The 14055-nt window shown below is 47.1% G+C and overlaps 1 protein-coding gene across 1 annotated transcript; it reads right to left on the reverse strand.

Moving 5' to 3' along the window:
- Positions 1 to 4816: 4816 nt before the first annotated feature.
- MPC1L (mitochondrial pyruvate carrier 1 like) lies at positions 4817 to 5272 on the reverse strand. Its single transcript, XM_041003051.1, has one exon. It carries the CDS (start codon positions 5270 to 5272, stop codon positions 4817 to 4819), a length of 456 nt encoding a protein of 151 aa, XP_040858985.1.
- Positions 5273 to 14055: the final 8783 nt, after the last annotated feature.

The raw sequence follows: 14055 nt of genomic DNA on the forward strand, positions 1-14055 counted from the left end.
GCTCAGCCCTAAGCCATTGCAGGCACCTGGGGAGTGAACAAAGGTCTCTCTTTGTTTCTCTGTCTCTTTCTCTCTACCTTTCAAATAAATAAAAAAAAATTTAAAAAGATAACTTTTGCTGTAACTGAAAAATCCAGAGGAATGCAAATGTGATGGAAATATCCTGTTATCATTTAGTCTTTAGTCATATGTTTTCTTTCTTTCTTTTTTTTTCTTTTAAGGTTTGTTTGTTTCCTTGAAAGGCAGGGTTGCAGAGAGAGAGTGAGGCAGAGAGAGAGAGATTTTCCATCCACTGGCTCACTCCCCAGAGAGCGACAATGGCTGGAGCTGGGCCAGTCCAAAGCCAGGAGGCAGGAGGCAAGAGCTTCTTCCAGGTCTCCCACATGAATGTAGGGGCCCAAGCACGTGGACCATCTTTCGCTGCTTTCCCAGCCTGTTAGCAGGGCACCGGATTAGAGATGGAGCATCCAGAACTAGAACCCAGTGCCCATACATGATGCCGGCATCATAGGTGCCGGCTATGCCACAGCACCGGCTCCTAGTCTTATATTTTCTTATTCTCTTCCTTTCATAGAGGACTTAATGAAATATTTTTTAGCTTCTAGTTATGAGATACAAGACTTGGGGTCAAATGGAATCTTGAACTAATTTAAGACCTGATTTTTAACTTTGGGTTATGAACTCTTTGATGTTATACCTCTATCTAGTTAGTTTTTCCTTATCCATCCGACACGCATTTGTCACAGGGCAACCGTGTGCCCAACACTCCGTGCACGGGCTTGTAAGGCATGCATGATGCGTGCGGAGGATCATCTTAGGGACTTTGCTCTGATCATTAAAGGCAGTCTTTCAGAAAACTGTACTGGCTATAGTAATTACACTGGGACAGAGAAATGAAGACATGCCCAAGAAGGCTTTAAGAACATGCGTAGCACACCCAGAAACATTGGCCTGGGAATATCTCTCGGCCAGATCTGTGGGCACAGTTACAGGGCTGGGCACAAAAGGAGGTGCGCGGTGGCATCGGTAACCAGCCGTCAGCAGAGAGCTGGGTAAGGGGTAGCACATCCGTCCCCCAGGCTCTTAGGCACCTGTTAAAGAGGAAGGGAGTGATGCTGCAGCAGTGTGGAGTCATCTCCAAGGCCCGTCGGGTAGGAGAGCAATGCTTTATCATGCATGTGTGCCCTACTGCTACTTGTGTTTGCTGCTAGCTGTAGTCTGCAGCGTGCTGTGTTTTTCCCAAGCTTGTCGTGTCACCTGTAACAGGAACTGAGGGTGAAAGGGCCAGCAACAAGGAATTTGTCTTTTCCGTTTTGTCTCCTCCCATGTTGAGTTGTTTACAAATACATGCTCAGTCCTGCTGAAATTTTTTGCATGAAAATTTTTCATTTGAAATAATAAAAAGATATCAATGATATAAATTCAAACTGCAAGGTATGTGTGTCCCATTTCTTGTAAAATGCTAGCCTCTGTTTCGTAGCTACACCTCCAGGGAGGCCTGCGAATGGTACACGTCAGGGGAAGAGCCTGGTAGGTGAACTCCTTTGCACAGGGGCCTCCCTGTGTGTCATAATGGAGTGCCTTGTCTTCCTCCAGCAAATGTGACTTGTTGATCTTGACCTCTGCCCAGGATGCAGTCTGTGGCTCAGAATTCTGAAGGAATTAAAGGAGAAAAATGGTCTTAGCCTTCGGGTTGCAAAGATAAGACAGTACTATGGATTTGGCCTGTTCTTTACCAGGCGGCTCTGAGAATCTGGTGGGGGGGGGGGGGAGTTGTCACATATTATAAACTCAACACAAAGGACCCGCATGGTGGGAAGTGCATAGTGTCGGGGCAGGGGCGGCTACCACCTCTGGAATGCTAGTTCCGCAAATTCAGAAAGTACTGTAGACAGTTTAAATTAAATTACCAAAGTCAGAAAGGATTCTGTTGGAGAGTTTGGGGAGATTATGAAATGATCAGTACCCTAATGATTTGAAAGGTTCATTTTTATTAAAGCATTAATTACATGGCTTGAAACATTAATATCCTAGGCAAGAAAGAGTTAGCTCTCCTACCTGAGTGAGCGCATTATGAATTAGATGGGCTAAGTGCAGCTTCGCATTAGAGTGGGGAACTTGCAATCTTTTGAATATTTTCTATAAACGTTTTGACTTTTAAAGTGCAAATGTAGAAATGAGAGGAAATTATCGGGAGAGATTACCTCCTTTCTCCTTAGGAGGTTAATTAGAAATCCACCTGCTCCAAAATGTCTTCAACAGACAGTGGCCACTTATTAAAATACACTCAAATTAAAAAATACATCTGGCAAGATAAGCCTAAAATATATTAATTTCTACTCATGTAATAGTAAAGTAAAAAAAAGTCCTTGAATGTTTTAATAAAAATCTTAATATGATTCATTTCATAACTTTAAAAACTGGTTTTTATTACTACAGTGTAATCTGAATTATCTGAAATATTAGAACTATTGTGTTCTTTCAGAAACTTCACAGACCCATGCTCTATGAAATATGAAGGGTGCTTCAAAAAGTGCATGAAGTGAAATGATAAGATGTTTATTATTGATGCAGAAACGTTTTTGAAATCCGTGCATATGAGGGATCTTCAAAAAGCTCATGAAAAACATGAAGAAACTGCATGGATTTCACCTTTATTTTTTTTTTTGTACTAGAAACATTTAACTCCATTTTTCCATGAACTTTTTGAGACCCTGGTGTGCACATTGACAGTGGCCACTCAACTGTAAACTGGGTGTTTGGTGACATCTGTTGGGGAAGGTAGGCAATGACCTTAATGCTTTATTTCTACTGAATATGAGAAAAACGTTAAGAATTCTTGTATCAGAACCATGTGTGGTATCCAGTCTCCAAGATGGCCCCTCATGGTCCCTGCTTCCTGGTATCCCCCTCCCCTGGCTTGTCTTCCCATAATGTACCAGAGTCAGTCTGGGGGAAAATAGCGGAAATGATGATGATGGCACTGCCCACATGAGCTAGGAAAGAGCAGGGCTCTTGTGAGTGTCTGGCACAGTGATTCGGAAGCTGCTGGGCATGCCTGCAGCCATATCTGAGTGCCTGGGTCTAACATCTCAACTCTGCTTCTAATCCAGCTTTCTGAGAATGCAAGATGTGACCTGTTCCTGCTTCAGCCTGGGCCAGCCCTGACCTGGCAGGTTGGGGGGCATTTGGGAAGTGAACCAGAAAATGGAAAATCAGTCCCTTTGTTCTTTCAAAATAAAAGAAGAAATAACCAAGCGGGACTTCCATCTTGGCACGCTGCTCTGGGGCAAACCATGTCATGTCATAAGCAGTGTTAGGAAGCAAGCCTACATGATCGTCACTGGAGCCTTCTGCATACAACTGGATTACGTGCACTTGAAGTGGTCTTTGAGCCCCAGTCAAGTCTAAGCTTGCAGTCAAGTCCATCTGACAACTGAGAGTCTGTGAGCCCAGAGGCACCCAGCTAAGTCACTCCAAGATTCCTGAGCCTCAAAAATCGTCTAATATTTATTGTTTTAAGCTAAGTTTTGGGGGATGATTTGTTGTGTAGCAAAAGATAACACGCTCTAGTTTCCTGTAAATTGCCCTGCTGCCCTGTTTACACTGTGGGGCATAGCCTGCCCAGAAATACGAGTTGTGCCGAGAGGCCACCAAAGGTCAAGAAGGGTCTTCTGGCTAATGTTGTGCCTGCCTTGCCCCAGGTGATCTCTTCTGGCCCCTTTTCATAATTGCTTTCAATTTGTTTGCATCTGAAGTCCTTAAAGATTTTTTTTTTATTTGCAAAGCTTCAGAGATAGAAGGAAAGACAGAAGACAGATCTGCTGGTTCACTCCACAAATGGCTGTAACAGCCAGAGCTGGATCAGTGTGCAGCCAGGAGCCAGGGACTTCTTCTAGGTCTCCCATGCGGGTTCAGGGTCCCAAGGCTTTGGGCCGTCCTCCACTGCTTTCCCAGGCCATAAGCAAGGATCTGGATGGGAAGTGGAGCAGCTGGGACTGGAACCAGCACTTAATATGGGACGCTGGCACTGCAATGGGAGGGTTAGCCCCACATTTGAAATTGTTAATGAAAGCATGTGTGTAAGCACTTATAAATACATCAGAAGTCCTGTTCCCCAACCACCTGCAGCTTCCTGTATCCTTCACAGTCAAGGGCAAGAGGAATGCTGGAGGGCAGCCTCTGCTACAGAGGCAATGGCTTCCCACGCAGTTGAGCGCTTTTTTTTCTTCCCTCTTGCGTCCTGATTTTAGAAACAGTAGCAGCCAGTGGATTCCTGGGGAATTACCCCAGGCACCTGCTTCTGACCTCTGACCCTCATTGGCTACCCCTAGCTAGCATTCAGTACAGGGAAATATCTTTATTTGCCCTGGACACCTAAATCGGGGGAATTGTTGCCAAGAGAGATTAAACGGAAAAGTGATGATTTAGTGGGTAATGTGATGTACTTTTCATTTACAACCAAGTCTTCCACCCCCCACCCCCCATGTGAAGTAATCCTCAGGTTTGCCAAGCTTCTCAGAGGAATCCTGGGTAATCCCCCCTCAGCCTCAAAAAAAAAAAAAAAAACAAAAGAACAAAAACCCTTTTATTTTCAGTTTATGAAATCAACAACACTCGACAGTTCAAAGCTATTTTATTGATCACAATCCAGGTTTTTAAAAATCATTTTTGCATTGTTTGAGAGTCAAAAACCAAAATAAGTCCTCATTGGTCTTTATTCAGGAACGAATAGTCCAGTGCTTGTAAACTGCAAAGATTTTGTTCAGGTCCTCGAGACCCTTTCGGGGACCCGGAAGTGGAGTTTGCGATCCCCTTAGTTGGAGGTTGTGAACCCAGGGTCGCAGTCCTCCATCGCAATAGCAGAAGTGGGAGCCCCGGTGGCGGCGGCAGCCGTAGTGGCGACGGCAAGAGGAGCAACAGTGGCCTGGGCAGCGGTAGATGCTTTGCCGCCGCCATAGTGGTAGGCCAGGTAGCGGCTGGCCTGAATGCTCTGCAATGTCGCGTTGGCGCTGTGACATGCCAGGAGCAGCAGGTTTCGTGGCTGGACCCGGTAGGCGAAGCGCATGAAAATCAGGGAGTAGAAGATGAGCGCGGTCGTCATGCGGCCGCTGATGATTTCCGGCGACTCCTTCATGTCTTTGTAGGCAGCCAGCGGAAGGCCCCAGTTGGCCACTGGACCCCAGAAGTGGGTGCTGGTAATGTAGTTGCGGAATTCCTTAGTCTTTACATAGTCTCTTGACCTCTGCCACAGGGACACCAGCCCCGCCATAGCTGCTGGGCTCGCCAACGGCCCGACAGCGGTGGCACCCCCAGTGACGCAGAGCTGCTCGCGCCCTCGGGTCATTGTGGCGAAGGGCCTGGAATGCCACGTGCCTCCAGCCTAAGTGCTTCCGGCTTTGCGGCGTACAGCCTTGGCTTGCTGGCCCTTGCGAGCTGCCGTAAGGTGCAGCGGCTAGCACGTGCCGGCGCGCGCACGCCTTGCGTACGGTCGCCTGGCGGTCCTTTCCTCACGCTGTAGCCGCTAACCCGGAAGTCGCGTGGCCGCCACGGGACGCCGAGGCCCCGGCCGCCTGCTTCTCCTCAGCCGTGCTGGAGGAGCCTGAAGAGGGTGGAGCAGCCCTTGGTGCACAGTTCCTCCACCAGGTAAGACTTTCACCTGGCACAGTTGACCTACGCATTCCTTCCAGACAAAGGAGACATTTCAACCGTGACTATTTTATTTTAAGATTTATTTCATTTTTATTGGAAAGTCGGATATACACAGAGGAGGAGAGACAGAGAGGAAGATCTTCTGTCCAATGATTCACTCCCCAAGTGAGCGCAATGGCTGGAGCTGAGCCAATCCGAAGCCAGGATCCATGAACTTCTTCCGGGTCTCCCACACGGGTGCAGGGTCCCAAAGCCTTGGGCCATCCTCGACTGCTTTCCCAGGCCACAAGCAGGGAGCTGGAAGGGAAGCGGGGCTGCCGGGATAGAACCGGCGCCCATATGGGATCCCGGGCGTGCAAGGTGAGGACTTTATTTGCTAGGCTACCGCGCTGGACCCTCAACCCTATTTTAACATCTGTCCCTAAAGAACAAAGATGGTCTCCTACTTAACTATAATGCAGGGCCTGACTTGATGGGCTCAAGTCCTTGCCTTGAATTGGCCGAGATCCCATATGGGCGCCAGTTCGAGTTCTGGCAGCCCCACTTCCCATCCAGCTCCCTGCTTGTGGCCTGGGAAAGCAGTGGAGGACGGCCCAAAGCCTTGGGACCCTGTGTGGGAGACCTGCACCCGCATTGCAGACCTGCCTTTGGATTGGCTCAGCTAGGGCCATTGCGGGCACTTGGGGAGTGAACCAGTGGATGGAAGATCTTTCTCTTTGTCTCTCCTCTCTGTAGGTCTGACTTTCCAAGGGAAAAAAAAATCTTAGAAAAGTTCCTAATTTGGGCAGAACTTAACGGAGGATTCACAGTCCCCGCGCATCACCACCAGGGGATCGTTGAGCTAGGCTGCAGGCGCCACCTTCTGGTCGCTCATGCGCCTAGCAAACCGCTAACCTCGCTGCTGGGTTCTGGGTGCTGGTGCAGGGTTTCCCCACGTGGCCAGAGTGCGCAGGCTTTTTCCCAGCATGGTGGCTGAGTTCCAGAAGTCTGACAGGCAGCACAGCAGAATCTCTGTGCAAGGCAGAATCCTACGAGGCCCTCCAGTGATCCTCACTCTTGCAAAATGTTTCGAGTGTGAGAAGAATCTATGAATAGTATTAGATAATACTACTTCTGTGACGATCTAATAAACCACGGAATTTTGCAAATGTAAAAGTCTGAAATCAGTCAGTGTAAGGCTAGGGAAGATTCTCCAAGTCAGCCTAACCTAGTCACACAAGCCATTGGTATCTGGTCTAGGGCCTGACAGATTAAGCCGCCACCTACCACGATCGTATCCCATCTGGGCACTGATTGGATTCCCAAATTCTCCCTTTCCAATATGGCTCACTGCTGAAGTGCCTGGGCAAGCAGTGGGCCCTTGCAGCCATTTGAGAGATCTGGAAGAAGCTCCTGGCTCTTGCAGTTGGCCTGACCCAGCCTTGTCTATTGCAACCAGTTGGGGAGTAGATCAGTACATGGAGGATCTCTCTCTGTTACTGTTCCCTCTTTATGTATGTAACTCTGTAACCTTAAAAATATATTTATTTTTATTGGAAAGGTAGATAGACAGAGAAAAGGAAAGACAGAAAGATCTTCCGGCTGCTGGCTCACTCCCCAGGTGGCTGCAACGGCTGGCACTGAACCAATCCAAAGGCAGGAGCTTCTTCCAGATCTCCTTCTCAGGTGCAGGGTCCCAAGGTTTGGGTCAGCCTTGACTGCTTTCCCAGGCCACAAGCAGGGAGCTGGAAGGGAAGTGGATCAGCCAGGATATGACCGGTACCCATATGGGATCCCAGAATATGCAAGGCAAGGCTTTAACCACTGGGCTACCATGCTGGACCCGAAATAAACAAATCTTTAAAAAAAAAGTGGGGTTTAGAGGCCAGAGACAAGAGGAAGGGAGAGTTGAGAGCATCGGAGGGATTTGCTGTGAGGGTCAGCTGACTTTGCAGGTGAGGAATGACAAGTAGCCAGGAAACAGGGACTTCAGTCACATGACCATAAGCAACTGAGTTTTGCAAACAATGTGAATGAACTTGGAAGCAAGTTTTCCCTTGACTGTCCAGGAACTCTGTCCAGCTAACACATTCACTTCCTCTTCATGAGAGCCTCAAGAACAAGAGCTCAGCCATGCTGTCCCCACAAGTCTGCCCTACAGCAGCAGCAGCTAAGAGATAAATATTAATTTGTGGCAATTTGGAAAACTAGTATGAACTATATTGTTTATGGAGCCAGCTCCAGAAATCACAGCTGTCACTTTGTTCATAGTCACAAAACCAGGCAGATTTCAATGTGAGAGGACATAGACCCACCTGCCAAAGGAGTGTCAAAATCATACCTCATGAAAAGCAAATGGGGCAGGCATCAAGCCTAGTGCCTAAGATCCCAGTTATGGCACCTGTCTCCCTCATCAGCATGCCTGGCTCTGGCTCCTGGTTCTGGCTCCAGACTCCAGCTTTCCTGGTAATGCAGACCCTGGGAGGTGATGGGGATGCGGATGACCCGGTCCCTGATTTCACACTGACCTACCTATTGCAGGCACTTGTAGTGTGAACCAGTGGGTGGGAACTCTGTCTCTTGGCTGCTTAAATAAAGAAATAGAGAACAGGTGGAATGGGAAATATTGTGACCACTTATAGAAAACACAGTCTACCATGTTACTTACCTTGAAATCACATAATTATGGGTTGACTAGATCTCACATACACTATGAGGTTTAAGTGTGTTAAATCCATGGCACAGGATCTGGCGTATAAGTGCCCAGTGAATTTTAGCTGTTTTTTTAATCATCCAATGCATTCCCCTTATTTTACAGAGAAGGACATGAGGCCTTAAGGGATCACGTCGTTTATCGGGGTGGCATAGTGACGTAATAGGAAACTCTGCTCAAGTTGCCCGGAACTTCTGCTCTGTTTTGGCGTTTTCAGCCATGTAAATTCCTTTGGGCTGGGAAAGGAGTCACCAAATGAAGCATTCTTTCTTCTTCTTTTTAAAAAAAGATTTTAATTTTTATTGGAAAGGCAGATTTACGGAGGAGAGACAGAGAGAGGTCTTCCATCCACTGGGTTCCCTTTCCAAATGGCCACAACAGCTGAGCTGAGCCCATCCAAAGCCAGGAGCCAGGAGCCTCTTCCAGATCTCCCATGTAGGTGCAGGGACCCAAGGCCTTGGGCTGTCCTCTGCTGCTTTCTCAAGCACATTAGCAGGGAGCTGAATGGAAGTGGAGCAGCTGGGACAGGAATCAGAGCCCATATAGTGCATGGCAGAGGATTAACTAGTTGAGTCATCATGCTAATCCCTGAAATATTTGTTTTTTGGCTTTTTAAAAAAGATTTATTTATTTATTTATTTATTTATTTTGCAAAGTCAGATATACAGAGAGGAGAGACAGAGAGGAAGATCTTCCGTCCAATGATTCACTCCCCAAGTGAGCGCAATCCAAAGCCAGGAGCTCTTCCAGGTCTCCCACACAGTCCTTGACTGCTTTCCCAGACCACAAGCAGGGAGCTGGATGGGAAACGGGGTCTTCAGGACTCGAACTGGTGCCCATATGGGATCCCAGTGTGTGCAAGTTGTGGACATTAGCCACTGGGACTTTAGCCATCTAAAATATTTGTTATTCCCACCAGCCTTCCTAAGGCATCACTGGATGCAGCCCCAAGCACTGGATCATCTTACAGCTGGGGAAATGGAGGCACAGACAATGGAGAAGTGACTTTCCTGGCACACTCCTTTGTTTAACATTTTTTGCCTGGTAGATACTTGCTGATTGTTGTGGTTGCAGTGGATGGGCCAGACCTAAACTAATAATGGGGGATTCAGATGTTGTAATGGAACTTGGGCAGGAGTCAGAGGAAGAAATAGAAGTGAAATAGCTCTAAGGATGGAAAAAGATGCAGAGTTAGGAATGAACAAAACTACAGAGAATTTTAATTGGCTGAAGTGGAAGTAGTAAGTGACAAAACAGTTCCAGGGTTAGACAACATCAGTAATGTTATTCCTCACTGCAAATGAATTAGTCCTATTTATTCGCTGTATATTTTTAAGCTTTATTTATATATTTGAAAGGTAGAATTACAGGAGGGAGAGAGCGATTGATTTCCCTCTGCTGGTTTATTCTGCAATAGCCAGATGGAGTAGGCTGAAGCCAGGAGTCAGGCGCTCTGTTGTCTCCCATGTAACTATTAGGAACCAAAATACTCGGGTAGCCTCTTTCCCAGGTGCATGAGCAGGAAGCTGAATAAGAAGGGGAGCAGCCAGTACTCTACCAGGCCCTCTGGGATAGGGTGCTGGCAGCAAAAGCTTCGCTTTGACCCACTGCAGCACAACACTGGCCTCTGGCCACCAGGCTTCGTGGCTGAAAATAAGCAGCTATGTGTTTATCATTGTTTTAAATAATGTTTGTTTAGTATTGATATTATTGGAAGTGATAGTTCTGCTGCACAGACATAAGCCATCAGGATCTTTTATAGGACTTGACCAAGAGACACTAATATTGACATGGCTAGCAAATTATGGGAAGATACAAGCAAATACAAAGAGAAATTCAAAGATATCCTTTCCCTTTTCCCAGTCTTGGAAATATGCTATTGCTGTTGCGTGTTTTCTTCTAACCCTCATCCTTGGTCTTAGGAAATCGTGCTTGGGATGGCTAGCCCTGGTCGTGCGCTACTCTGAGGGTGCCCTCATGCAGGGGACTGTAGAAATCACAGCTCTTTAATTTTTTTGAAAGTTTTTACTTGGAAGTAATTAGAAACTCTCCTGAGTCTAAAACAGGAATAACAAAACAAGAAGTGTCAAAAAAAAAAAAAATCCTCCCGCGTTTCCTTCACCTAGGATCGCAGGCCGTTAACATTTTGCCACACACGTTTGCTTTGCTCTTCCCTCTGCCCTTAAGGGCATTTCTTCACTCCAGTGTCTGTTTCCTGAGCTCACACACATTCATGGGTTTTTTTTTCAGGTTACCACAGTATACCCACCAAAATGAAGACATTCAATGTGGCTACAATGCCGTGATCATTAACCTACATTGAAAGTTTGCCAATGATTCCTATCATGTCCTACAGAACAATTTCATTTTTCTAGTCCAGGATCATACATGGCATTTAATTCTAATGTCTCTTTAGTCTCCTTTCATCTGGAACAATTTTGTCCCTTTTACATTCATGACCTTGGATGTTAGAAGAGTTGTAGCTTTTTTTTTTCCCCATCGGAATGGCAGATTTCCAAAGAAAAAGAGAGGCAGAAAGAGAAAGATGTTACACCTGCTGATTCACTGCCCGAGTGGCTGCAACGACCAGAGTTGAGCAGATCCGAAGCCAGGAGCCAGGAGCTACTTCTGGGTCTCCCATGTGGATGCAGGGTCCCAAGGTCTTGGGTCGTCCTCCACTGCTTTCCCAGGTCACAAGCAGGGAGGTGGATGGGAAGCGGGGTTGCTGGGATACAAACAGGGGCCCATGCAGGATCCCTATGTTTACAAGGTGAGGATTTAGCCACTGAGCCATCATGCCAGGCCTGAGTTCCAGCTTGTTAGAATGTCTTACAATTGAAGTTAGTTTGATGCTTCCTCATTGCTTCTTTTATAGTCTGAATGTGTATGTGTGCCCCACTCCCCCAGTTTATATGATAGAGCTTAACCCCCAAAGAGCTCTAATGACAAGGTGGAGCCTTTGAAAAGTGATTAAGTCATGCTTTGCCTTTAGAGCGGGATTAGTGCCTTAATGTAAGAGGTTAAAGGGAACTCACTAATTCCTCCCTCCCCTTTCCATCCCTCTCACTGTTAGCACATCGCAAGAAGAAACTGTGTTGGAAGCAGTGGCCCAGTGGTGCCAGTGCCTGGAGCTTGCACTTCCAGCCTTCAGAACAGTGAGCAAAAAAGAAAAAAAAACCCACTCTATTGTTTATAAATTTCCTAGTCTGCAATGTGTTTTGTCACAGCCACTGCAACAGACTCGGGAGTTACGTTTTGGCAGTAACAGCACGGAAGTCACATTGGGTTTTCCGTGCGTCGCATCAGGGTCACGTGCCGTCTGGTTGTCTCCTTAGCCGGGGTCAGGTGGTGGTCACCAGGTTTCTCCACTGTGAAGTCAGCGTTTTCCTCTTTGCAATGAATATGTAATTTGTGAGGAGATACTTTGAGACAATGTGCATATGGATTTCCTCATCAAATATTTAACCCACTAGTTTTTGCAACCATTGATGATTCTTGCCTGAATCCACTATTACTATAATGACTTCAATGTTTTATTTTTTAGATGGGTTTTTTGCGTGAGGGTTTAAAGCAATAAAATGCAGAAATGGATTCCATTACATTTGGCCTGGAATGCTGGCCAGCGTTTATGAAAACATATAACTATTTGTGAATTAGGACTGTGAAAATTGGCTGTTTAGGACTGGAGTATTTTCAGAATTGTGTGTGTGTATGTTACCATATCTTGTGCTGATTTTCCTTGGAATATCTGGTCTTAATCTACCAAAGGGAGTAAATAGCATTGTGCCTCCAGAGAAGCAGGGTGAATAAAACAATAGGCGGGTATATTGGCTGTGTTATTTCCAGATGCTGCTGAAAGTAATTTGAGAGCCATCTGTGGCCTTGAGTCTACTCTTTTGCCTTCGTTGCGGTTTTTCCCATGTGAAGACAGAGGCTGGAGGCTGGCTGGTTGTGCAGCATCTTCCGGTAGCCATGAGAATGTTAGTTCAGAACGTTGCACCTCAGTCTTTTTAGGTATAAAATGCTCCTTGTGTTGTGCTTTGGTCTGGGTTCCTTGGTAGGGCACAGGGCCAGGGGGAATCAGCTGTGTTCAGCTCCTGTGGAACCACTGCTCCTTCTCGATCTTTTGCTTATTCATGTTTGGATAGCTCACCGCTCTTAGGTTCCCAGTTTGCCCTAAAGATTAGGTTCGCCTTGCTTGTAGTGGCAGGATTTGCCAGGCTTGTGGGGGGCCTTGGGGTTCGCACTGGCATGTGGGGCCTGGGGAATTGTGCATGTGCTTGGATCCCAGGCTGGTGGACAGGCATGGTGCAGAGGGGGGAAGGGAGACTGGCATGATGTGGTGTGTTGATGGACTGGGTGTGGGGAATGGTGAACATGCTTGGGTTCCATGTGGGTGGAGGGGTAGGGTCCCAAGCCAAAACACACGGTGACTGTCTAGTGATCCAGGCATGCACTTGGGTCCCTGATGGGTGAGGAATGACTTCTGGGAGACATCCACCAACAAGACCATGGCACTTGCAGGTGAGTAAGGGGGCTGTGACCAAGTAGTTTTGAGGAGGAAAACTGGAGGATTTTTCTGGGTCAGACCAATACACTCGCCTATGTGCGAGACCTGAGCTGGGCTAGTGTCTGCTATCACCAACCACCACCCACTGGCGCACGTGTAAGGTAGAGCTTGGGTTCTGCATGGCAGGCCTTGACCACAATACCTGTTAGTGAGTGTTGTATCATAGGATGGGCCACATTAGGCTGGGCCATGACACTAATCAGCACGTGAGAGACTAGGTCTGGGGACAGATGCTGTGGGGGAAGATGTGGGCTCATCCCTATGGGACTGCTGTATCTGCTGATTTGCTCAGGAGCTGGGGATGATGATGGGCCAAGCTAAGCATGACCATGTGACCATGGAACTCACTAACACTCATGGCTGCTGGGGTTGGGAACAGGCTGGGCTGGTCCAGAGGCTGTAGAAGAATTGGGTGCGGAGTGGGCCAGGTCAAAATATCCATCAGCACACACAAAAGCCGACATGGCATGGGGCGGGGCAGACTGCCAGATAAGGGCTTAACACCCACTGTCACATGTGAGATTTGGGGAATAAATCAATGAATCAAAGACTCTCTTTTTTCCCACTCTATCTTGGTCTCTGCTCTCCAAATAAATAAATAAATCTTCTACAAAGAGAACTATTTTTTTGATAAAGTCTTTATACAGACTCTCCTTGGCTCTGACTCCCCATTTTCCTGCGGTGGGAAGGGCATCTTACACACATCTTACACATAGGAGTTGTCTGTCAGTTTCTCAGGAGCAGGAGAGGATTAGGAATGCTTTCGTGCGGCCTCTAACTTGCAGGTGCAATTCACAGCAGGTGTTACTTGTTTTCAGGTGGCTGATTCTGCCACTTCTCACTGTACTAGGAAATAGGCTGCTGGGTACTACCAGTGCCCAGTCTTTGCACCAAAAGGAAAACTTTTTTGAAAAAGACTTATTTATTTTTACTGGAAAGGCAGATATAAGAGAGAAGGAGACACAGAGAGGAAGATCTTACGTCCGATGGGTCACTCCCCAAGTAGCCACAATGGCTGGAGCTGAGCTGATCTGAAGCCAGGAACCAGGAGCCTCTTCTGGGTCTTCCATGTGGGTGCAGAGTCCCAAGGCTTTGGACCGTCCTTGACTGCTTTCCCAGGCCACAAGCAGGGAGCTGGATG

The sequence above is a fragment of the Ochotona curzoniae genome, unplaced genomic scaffold (assembly GCF_017591425.1).
Source record: "Ochotona curzoniae isolate NIBS_2020 unplaced genomic scaffold, NIBS_Ocur_1.0 contig_1274, whole genome shotgun sequence".
In the NCBI taxonomy this organism is placed as follows: Eukaryota; Metazoa; Chordata; class Mammalia; order Lagomorpha; family Ochotonidae; genus Ochotona; species Ochotona curzoniae.